Raw genomic sequence first — 10,506 nt, 5'->3', positions numbered from 1 at the left:
AATCCCTGTATTAGGTCGTTCTGGGGCCAAGACCCCCAGACCCCTAGCTGGACGCCTCTATCCACTCGCCCGCGCCAAGACCCCCGAGCGCTGCACCGCAGGGTAACCTAGACCCCTCTTCCTTTTTCGCCCTCTCAACCCAGCTTTTCCCGACTCCGGGAAGAACCGGGAAGAGAAGGCGGAGGGGAGCGAGGCGCCGCCGGATAAATACTGTGGCCCGGCCCCGCCCACCGACCTCACTTCCGCCCCGCGGCAAGATGGCGGCGCCCGGGTCCTGCCACGCAGACTTCCGCCGGGCGAAGAGACTGAGGGCCGGCTGCGGGCCGCGTCGGAGGTGAAGTCGGGACGCGCCTGGTGTGGAGCCACAGCACGGGGGCGCTGGGGTGCGTCTCTGCCTCGTGCCTGACCGGGGTCCTGGGCAGAGGGCTCGCCAAGCGCTCTAAGTGGGTGGTCCGGGGAGTTTTGCCACGTGGAAAGGGAGGGACGCACTGACTGGGGGGCGGGAGACCACGTGGGCGGGGTTCCGCCCAGGGTCCGCGTGTCCGCCCCCTCTAGTGACTTTACAGCCCCTTTCCTCCTTTTCTCTCAGGCAACATGTCGCAAGGAAACGCCGCAGGCGAGCCGAGTGGTCCGGGAGGACCTCGACCCCTCCTCTCTGGGGCCAGGGGTCTTATCGGGCGGAGGCCGGCGCCTCCACTTACCCCAGGTCGTCTTCCCTCCATCCGCTCCAGGGACCTCACCCTCGGAGGAGTTAAGAAGGTACCCGACGGCACCTTTCTAAAGAAACCCAACTACTGTCTGGTCCCGAATTCCAGGACCTGGGGTTCGGCCGATGTTCACGTAGGGCCCACCTTGTGCCAGGTGTGGCTTGGGGCCTAACAAATCTTGTACCCAGATTTTGGCCAACAAATTCTAGGGAGCCTGCCCTACCTTTAAGTCTAGATACTGGGTAAAGGATGTTGACGTGGTTCTCAGAGGTGGCTGAAGGGCTGAGAATACTAATTGGTTCCCAAGCAACTTGAGCATTGTTTATTTATCTTTCTTTTATATGTTTTAGACACTTTTAAGAAACCCATGAAAGCCAGCAGGCGTAAATTTTCCCTGCAGTTTTAGAGCTTCAAGTATTAGAGTTTAGAGTTTCGATCCTAATGGGCCAACTCTGATCTAGAGTGTAATGAATCCTAGGCATAGCCTAAGAGGCTCTGTGACTTTTTTTGTTGTGTTTATGACTAGATATAGGGATACCCCTGAAATTAGGAGGTGGGTGGATAACAAGCATAAAGCAGCCAGTTTTGGAAGACTTGTTTGCATTGGGAAATGCTAGTGGCAGTCTAACTCTATCATCTGTGAGTGCTGGCCTACTTCCTACTTGAGCCTTGCTGCTACACCTCTTTCCTGTGATACTCAGTGGTAGCACAATCAATGGTAAAGCTGTCTGAGGACAAGAAGTGAGGTTAGATAAATAAGTTTTAGAAATCCCAAGGGCTCTCTTTTCAGACGGCAGAATCTGAGGCTGCTAGCTCAATGGATTTTGGTACCCTGTTCTGTAAGCCCCCTGTTATCATGGCATGATGTTCCTCCTTCTTAAAGCACATGTCTGTCTCTGTAAATCACTGGCAACAGTGTGGAATGTAGAGTGGTAGTCTTGGCCCATACAAGATGCTCTTTGAGAGTTTTCATTTTTCTCTGTACTTTGGGATCAGAACTTACCAAATCAGTGACTCCCATATTTTACTTTCAGAAAACCTTCACCCCAAATATCATCAGTCGGAAAATCAAGGAAGAGTAAGTAGCTGGGCCTTCTAAAAACTTTCTCCTTATTTACTTGCTCTGAATTTCAGACTTTTGGGAAGTAACTAGGTATGTGGCTCAGACATCTAAATGTGTGTATTTAGTTTTTTTCACTGGTGACTTTCAGCGCTGGCTCCCAGATATTTCTAATGTGCAGGTTTTAAAAAAATACTGAAGCCTAGAAGTCCATCTCTAGAAATGGTTATTAACTTTTTTGCAATGAAACTGTGATTATCTTTTATAGCCAGAGTTGAGAGCCATTAGTTTAGACAAAGAAGTACCAGGTTTTCACTTACGTTCTTTTGTATTATAACCTTTTGCTTTTAGGCAGTACTAAGAAGTCCATATTGGGGGTAGTCTCTGTAATTCAACTTTTGAGTCGTAGTTCTAATATAGTTCTTCTCAAGCAAGAAGGTAAAGCAAAGCAAACTGAAAGATTGCTGCCCCATCAAGGAAGTAGAAAAGGTGCCAGACTTAGGATTGGGTTCTGCTTCCGATATAGTTATTGGCTCATTAGTTCTCCACTCAGGTAGAGGAGTAGAGTGGTATGAGAGAGTGAGACCAGTTCTTTGAGGTGGAGTGAGTGAACAGTTTTCCTTAATCCATTTTCTTTTCCAGGCCCAAGGAAGAAGTAACCATAAAGAAGGAAAAGCGTGACAGGGATAGAGACCGGCAGCGAGACGGGCATGGAAGGGGACGGGGCCGCCCGGAAGTGATCCAGTCCCACTCCATCTTTGAGCAGGGCCCCGCTGAAATGATGAAGAAAAAGGGTACCAAGCTGCTGGGGTTCCGGGAGGAAGGAATCAGTGGATTTCAGTTCAGACTTCCTGAGAGAAGGGCAAGGGCAATAAAATGTCCTTGCTCCTAGTTTAGTTTTCCTTGCTCTTGGCTTCTTCCATACCCTTGGTGAACCGAGTGATTTCCCACAGGGAACTGGGATAAGACAGTGGATGTGTCAGACATGGGGCCCTCTCATATCATCAACATCAAAAAAGAGAAGAGGGAGACAGATGAAGAAACAAAACAGATCCTGCGCATGCTGGAGAAGGATGATGTAGGTACCGGCAGGCTGGGAGGAATGGGCTTCTGGGGAGCCAGGCTTGGTGGCAGAAGAACTCTCTAATGTCCTGGAAGCCTGTGAGCAGCAGGAATCTTCAGTTAGAAAAGGCTGAGGTGGGCCGCAGTCCACCTGCATGTATGCTAGTCAGACCATGTGACCCCTTGTCTCTTCTCTGGTAGTTCATTGATGACCCTGGGCTGAGGAATGACACTCGAAACATGCCTGTTCAGCTGCCACTGGCTCACTCAGGATGGCTTTTCAAGGAAGAGAATGAAGAACCAGATGTTAAACCTTGGCTGGGTGGCCCCAAGGAAGAGGACATGGAGGTGGACGTACCTGCTGTGAAAGGTACTCTGTGTCCATTAATGTCTCATCTCCTTTCCTGTGGATCCCCCCACCCCCGCCGCCCCCTGCCTACCTGAATCCTCCCTAGGAATGAAGCTCCCAGACTAATAAGCAGCGCCCCCTTCCCCACATTCTAACTATAAAATGCATGACCTGAACAGATACTGTAAGTTCTCACTCTCAGAGGGTTCATGCTGCCGTGGATCTGTGGGTCAGCCTCAGATAATCCTTTTGAGGTAAGTCATACAACTCCTGGATCCTTCTTCATAACCAGTGATTCCCTCAAGCTTCCTAGCTGAGTGACAGTGAAGCAGATGAGGATGAAGGGATGGGTACAGTGAGATGACACACAGGGTGGCCACTTGATAGCTCTTTCATTTGTTATCTTGGGCAGTGAAAGAGGAGCCCCGGGATGAGGAGGAGGAGGCCAAGATGAAGGCTCCTCCCAGAACAGCTAGAAAGACCCCGGGCCTTCCAAAGGACGTATCTGTGGCAGAACTGCTCAGGGAGCTGAGCCTCACCCAGGATGAAGAGTTGCTGTTTCTTCAGCTGCCAGACACACTCCCTGGCCAGCCGCCTACTCAGGACATCAAGCCTATCAAGACCGAGGTGCAGAGCGAGGATGGACAGATGGTGGTGATAAAGCAGGAGAAAGACCGGGTATGCTCAGGAATGAGTTCTGTGAAAATGCAGGGGCGGGGGGGCGGGGCAGGAAGGGAGGCAATGACCTGTTCGGGAAGCAAAAGTGTGCCACCCAAGCTGAAATGCCAAAATAACACATTTGTTCTTTCTACCCGTGAGGGGCTTGGGGCTCTTTACTTCAACGCCAATTATGTGTGTTTACTTTTTACAATGAAATATTTTAAACATACACAAATGAGAAAATGTCAGCAGTTATCAATATTTTGTCCATTTGCTTATCTGTTTGCTTTGGGTTTTATCGTTCAGCCAATGGCAGGCAGCCTTGGGAAAAGGCCCTCTTGAGGAGCTCATTCTAACCTTCGCTGCTGCTGCCTTCCTTCGGAAAAGGTTTCATCCATGAAGAATGGAGGAAGCGGCTCCTTACCCAGTGCCCATCTCCCGATTCTCTCCACAGGAAGCCCGGCTGGCGGAGAATGCTTGTACCCTGGCTGACCTGACAGAGGGTCAGGTTGGCAAGCTGCTCATCCGCAAGTCAGGGAAGGTGCAGCTCCTCCTGGGCAAGGTGACTTTAGATGTAACGATGGGAACCGCCTGCTCCTTTCTGCAGGTGAGAGCTTGTAGGGTTTGGGGATTATCATGTGAGATTCACAGCACTGAGTAATGAGCTGTTTGGTTTGTTTCTCCACACTGTCTCTGTTGGTTGGCAGGAGCTGGTGTCCGTGGGCCTTGGAGACAGCAGGACCGGTGAGATGACAGTCCTGGGACACATAAAGCACAAACTTGTATGTTCCCCCGATTTTGAGTCCCTCTTGGATCACAAACACCGGTAAAATGAGCAGATGGAGGATGATGGTGACTGTGCCCACGGCTGCTGCCTGCTCCAGACGTTTTGTTCTCAAATCTGTGCGACCCAGAAGGGGCCTGTTTAGCCCACCCACTCCAGCCTTTGGCGGCCATTGTCCCAGTTTTCTCCACAGGGCCCACGTGGCTCCCTCCCACAGCAGCTGTGAATGGCACAGTGGCCTTCCCACAGCATGGATCCTGCACATCCTCGCTGCTGAGGGGCTTGTCTCTTCTATTTATTTTTATATTTATGTCTTATCTCTTCAAAGGACTGCACCCTCCCCAGGTAGAGAGGGGACAGTCTGTGGGAAAGCCCAGGCTCCTTCTCTTGCTGACTGTCTTGTTCTCAGGGTAGGAAGCATAAAGACTGCTGCTGCTTTTGCTCCCTCCTCCTTCCCAAGAAGCAGTGTTGGAGAGAGAGCAGGGAATTTTTGAGTCTGGGACTCCGCGCTCAGTCCCAGCTCCATCAGTTACTAGCTGTGTGACCTTGGACAAACTACCTAACCTTTCTGAGCCTCATATTCCTCATGGGACAAAAATGAGGATAATACCTACCTCACAGGGTTGGTGTGAGGATTAAATGGAATGTTGTAGATGAAAATTCCTTGCACAAGGCCAGATATACACAGTAGGCACTCAATAAATGTTAGCTTCCCTTCCCTTTGCCTGAGTCTGTTTTCAAACAAAATAGAGGTTCCAAGAATCTCTTGAGAGAAGTGAATAGAGCTGCTGTGTCCCTGCCTTCTGGCTGTACTTCCTGTCCCCCTGGGCGTGATGCTCTGAAGGTATAGGTTCAGGCCCTTCTCTGCCCATTTTCTCCTGCGTACTGTTAGTCAAGTGCTGCCTGTTCACTGTGGTGAAGTATGAGCTGTAGGTTCTACCAGAGGTGAAGTCAGAGACTCCTCCCAGCACCCTACGCTTGCCTTTGCATGACATTGTGGTCCTAGGACTTCTCCCCCATCTCCCCCCAGCTCCTCCAATAAGTAGCAGTACTCTTTTAACTTCCATTTAAATATTCCCAACAGAATCCTGTGACCACTCAGAGAATTAAAACCACACTCAAATACTGCTGAAAACAACCTCTGATAAGACAGAAATTAGGGATTTATTGAAGAGCCGCCTCTTTGGCACTTGACAGATGACCTTCCACTTCAAAGCCTTGAATTTGACAGGCCACTCTCTGCCTCCTGTCCTGCCATCACCAGGTCTGCATCTCAAGCCCAGCTGGCCACAATGGCCTTTGAGTTCATGGGTCTGTGATCTTGTTCTTTTACTAGGTTATCACACTCTTGATCCTTCCAGTGTGTTCTCGGAGGAGCTGCTTCTCTTCCCTCATCCCTTGTTGACAGGTGCCAGGTTTTTTTCTCTGGTTCCGTCTTTGGGGTTAGGGAAGGCAGCAGTGTCTGTGGCTGTTAGATGCTGATGTCACAGCTCCCTTTTCACTGTGGTGAGATGCTAGCTGTAGGTTCTACCAGGGGTAAAGTCAGAGACTCCTTCCAGCACCATACACTTACCTTTGGGTGACGTTGTGGTCCCAGGTTGTGAGTTTAGCCAACCACCTCTGGAATAGCAGTGGGCCACACAGGCTCATAGAGTGCCTCCTCCTGACTTCTGGTGGCTCCAGAGGTTTTGGATTGATATGCCTTCCTTTGGTCTCACCTTTCTGTCCCTCAAGTCTGTTTTTTATTCATGAGAGCTGGGGTTTTCCTGTGCTGAGCCCCTCAAACTGCCTAGCCAGAAGCTATGAGGGGTAATTGAACATTTCTCCTTCTGTAGCTAAGAGGTCATGTGAGCTCTGTCAGTAGTGTTGTTCTGGTCTCGTTATATGGGACAGAAGTCTTCTGTGGAGGTATGTACTGTGGAAGTTCTGTTTCGTATAATGCTGAGTTTTTGTTCTCTGGACTTAAGTGCTGCCTTCTTTTAGATAGCTAATGCACTGCTGGTGGGCCTATATTGTAATCCTCTGTTTTTCTTCTGTTCTTTGGTTCAAAAATAGTCTTCTGCTTTGAGTTACTGGGCTAACTCAAAGGGGCTGCCTCCTTAGCTGTTTGGTATCTTGTAGTCTTTAGCTCTTTGACTTCTAAGAAAGCTTGAGGAAGAGCATGTACCACTTTCACATTCTCCATTTCAAGTATCTTGGGGATTGAATACTATGATCCTGCATCAGAGTCCCCATGAGCAGTCTCTATATCCCTGATACACAAAATGGCGGTCATCAGTGAAAGTGTGGAAAAAACATGAAGCAAGTCTGTTTTTGTTTTGTCTTTTTAAATTTTAGAGAGCATGTGCAAGCGAGAGAGAGGGGCAGTTGGAGAGGGAGAATCCCAAGCAGACTGCACATTCAGCACAGAGCCTGACACAGGCCCAATCCCATGACCCTGGGATCATGACCTGAGCCGAAATCAAAAGTGGGATGCACAACCAACTGAGCCACCCAAGCACCCCAAGTCTACTTTCTTTTCAAAAAAAAAATTTTTTTTTAGTGTTTATTTTTTTTTGAGAGAGCACAAGTGGGAGAAGGGCAGAGAGAGAGGGAGACACAGAATCCCCAAGCAGGCTTCAGGCTCTGAGCCGTCAGCACAGATCCCGACACGGGCCTCGAACCCACGAACCGTGAGATCGTGACCTGAGCCGAAGTCAAACATTGAACCGACTGAGCCACCCAGGCGCCCCCCAAGTCTACTTTCTTGACCAAGCCTCTGAAGCATACATTTCTACTATACATGCAAATAAGGGGAGTAAAAAGCCTAAAGCCAAATTCATATGTGTGTTTGTAAATGCATGCAAATTTATTACTACCTGTATCTGCATGTAGGCATTTTGTTATGATTATAAAAGAGAGAGCTATAGACTTGTTCATTTTTTAACTGTAAGTGACACAGTGTGGGCTTTAGAGTCAGGGTTGGTTTGAATCCAGTTCCACCAGGAACTTTGGGGAAAATTGCTTACCTCCCTAAGCTCAGTTTTCTATAAAAACTTACTCATTTTCTATAAAAACGAGGTCATAGTAGACTTTTAATAGGGTCGTTTTTCAATCACATGAACATAAGGCATTTATTTGTATATGTGCTGCCGAAGCAAACACCATAAAGGATTTATTTGTTGCCAGATGGAAAAATGTGTCTTGCAGAATGAGATTGGCACAAGTGTGACAGGAAACTCGGCGGACAGTGACATAAGCAATAAGGATGTTATCACCTATAAGGAGAAGTCTAGAGATAAATGGCTCCAGACTTGGGTGGTAGCCACAATGTTATCAAGATTTTCTTAGATCCTTTTGTTTTGCTAGCTTCAGTACTGCAAAGTGGCTGCTACACAGTGCCATTTCTTCAAATAACAGTCCAAAGACACAGCAAGAAGCAAAGTAAACAGCAGTAAAGGAACTTTCTCATTGTGCTCTTAGGGAGGAATACGCTTCCAAGGCCCAAAGAGACTTGCCCCGGTGTCTGTGACAGAGCTGGGCCGCATAACGACTCTAGGATGCGGCGCTGACCGAGAGGGATGAGTGGATCAGTTTGTCTCCTGGCCTGTGGCATCCTGTTAACCTGAGACAGTTTTGTTAGTAGGGAAGAAGCAGCAATGATAAGAGTTGAAGTATATCTAGGTAAAAATTTTTTAAATGTTTAATTACTTTTTCTTCTAAATAAACCAGTTTTAACATTTTAGTACATGTTCTTTCAGGCTCTAAAATTGTGTATATTCTATATAATGATATAAATATGCTGTCTTATGTACTTTATCTTACTTGAAAGTAAACAGAGTTCTTTGTTAATGAACATGTTTTACTTAAGGTATGTTTGAGGTAGGGGTGCCTGGGCGGCTCAGTCGGTGAAGCATCCGACTTGCTCACATCATGATCTCATGATTCGTGAGTTCATGGTTCTTTGCTGTCAGTGTGGAGCCCACTTCAGACCCTGTGCCCCCCTCTTTCTCTGCCCCTCCCCTGCTCATGTTTGTTCTCTCTCTCTCTCTCTCTCTCTCAAAAATAAGCATTAAAAAGAAAAAAAAAGATATGCCTGAGCTAGCTGAACGAATTAAAGATAGGATCTTTTAGTCCTAAACTTACCCCCATGGTCCAGTTGAATTGATCCCCTAACACTTAGCTCTTTAAAGGAAAAGAGGCTTATTTCTAAGGTATTGTGCACAATTGTCTGTTCATTTGGTGCTTCCACCGCCGTCCTAGGGCAGGACACTCAGGGTTTGGACATCTGCCCTCTTCAGATGGCTGTAGCTAATGACAGATGTGGTGTTAACAGCTCCTCTTGGACATGGTTCAGCTGCCAGAGTTGTACCAATAGAGGACAGAGACTGGAGTGTGGTTGGGTCTCAGGGGTGTCCTCTGAAAACATGGAGAGAGAATGTCAACTCTTGTAATCCCCTGTGTGCCCAACCTTTGACTTAGCTTCTCTGAAGCGTTTCTTTTCTTCCCTTGTATTAGAGCAGTCACAAGTTCAACTCCTCAAGAACTGAGGCAGGGGTTGGGCTTTCTCATTTGTCTCATTTACATCTAAGATCTAGTTCAGTCAGTCCTAAACATCAATGGCCTGACAGCTGTATCTTGTGTCCTTTTCAGGGTTCAGTGGAAAAATAAAAACCATTCCAATTATTCTTTTTTTTTCTTCTTCCAATTTTTAGATAACCTGCAGTGCAATATTAGTTTCAGGAGCAGGGTTCAGCGATTCACTTCCATACAACACCACCCAGTGCTCATCATAACATGTGCCCTCTTTAATACCCATCACCCATCTAGCTCATCCCCCACCCACCTCCCTCCATCAACCCTTGGTTTGTTCTCTATCTGTAGCAGTCTCATGGTTTGTTTCCCTCTTTCTTCCCCCACCCATATGTTCACGTTTTGTTTCTTAAAGTCCGCATATGAGTGAAATCATGTGGTATTTGTCTTTCTCTGATTTATTTCACTTAGCATAGTATACCCTAGCTCCATCTGTGTCATTGCAGATGGCAAGTTTTCATTCTTTTTCATGGCTGAGTAATATTCTATCGCATATAGACACCACATTTTCTTTATCCATCATCAGTCGATGGACATTTGGGCTCTCTTTGGCTATTGTAGATAATGCTGCTAGAAACATAGGGGTGTGTGTACCCTTTTGAATCTATTTTTTTATCCTTTGGGTAAATACCTAGTAGTACAATTGCTGGGTCATAGGGTAGTTCTATATTTAACTTTTTGAGGAACCTCCATACTGTTTTTCAGAGTGGCTGCCCCAGTTTACATTCCCACCAACAGTGTAAGAGGGTCCTCCTTTCTTCATATCCTTGCCAACACCTGTTGTTTCTTTTGTTGTTAATTTTAGCCATTCTGACCAGCGTGAGGTGGTATCTCATCTTGGTTTTGATTTGTATTTCTCTGATGATAAGTGATGCTGGGCATCTTTTCATGTGTCTGTTGGCCATTTGAATGTCTTCTTTGGAAGAGTGTCTATTCATGTGTTCCTTCACTGGATTATTTGATTATGAGTTTGCTAAGTTCTTTATAGATTTTGGATACTAGCCCTTTCTCAGATATGTCATTTGCAGATATCTTCTCCCATTCTGTAGGTTGCCTTTTAGTCTTGTTGGTTGCTTCCTTTGCTGTGCAGAAGCTTTTTATTTTGATGAGGTCCCAACAGTTCATTTTTGCTTTTGTTTCCATTGCCTCTGATGATGTGTCTAGTAAGAAATTGCTTCAGCCAAGGTCACAGAGGTTGCTGCCTGTGTTCTCCTTTATGATTTTGATGGTTTCCTGTCTCACGTTTAGCTGTTTCACCCATTTTCAATTTATTTTTGTGTAACTCATTCCAACTATTCTAGGCAGAAAGGTT

General features: G+C 47.0%; 1 protein-coding gene across 2 annotated transcripts; it reads left to right on the top strand.

Annotated features, from left to right (window-relative positions):
• The first annotated feature begins 250 nt into the window (after positions 1-250).
• Positions 251-5,342, top strand: POLR3D (RNA polymerase III subunit D). Of its 2 annotated transcripts, none has more exons than XM_039243817.1 (9): positions 251-334; positions 590-759; positions 1,742-1,785; positions 2,410-2,561; positions 2,721-2,845; positions 3,031-3,199; positions 3,591-3,856; positions 4,293-4,445; positions 4,546-5,342. In XM_039243817.1, the coding sequence occupies exons 2-9, from the start codon at positions 595-597 to the stop codon at positions 4,666-4,668; spliced, it is 1,197 nt and encodes a 398-aa protein (XP_039099748.1). In that variant the 5' UTR covers positions 251-334; positions 590-594; the 3' UTR covers positions 4,669-5,342. The 2 variants fall into 2 exon arrangements, with proteins under 2 accessions (XP_039099748.1, XP_039099747.1); XM_039243816.1 differs by having other exon boundaries at positions 254-383.
• Positions 5,343-10,506: the final 5,164 nt, after the last annotated feature.

The sequence above is a fragment of the Hyaena hyaena genome, unplaced genomic scaffold, assembly GCF_003009895.1.
Source record: "Hyaena hyaena isolate Hyena2069 unplaced genomic scaffold, ASM300989v1 scaffold_230, whole genome shotgun sequence".
Taxonomy (NCBI): domain Eukaryota; kingdom Metazoa; phylum Chordata; class Mammalia; order Carnivora; family Hyaenidae; genus Hyaena; species Hyaena hyaena.
This window is presented reverse-complemented; position numbering and strand designations above follow the sequence as displayed.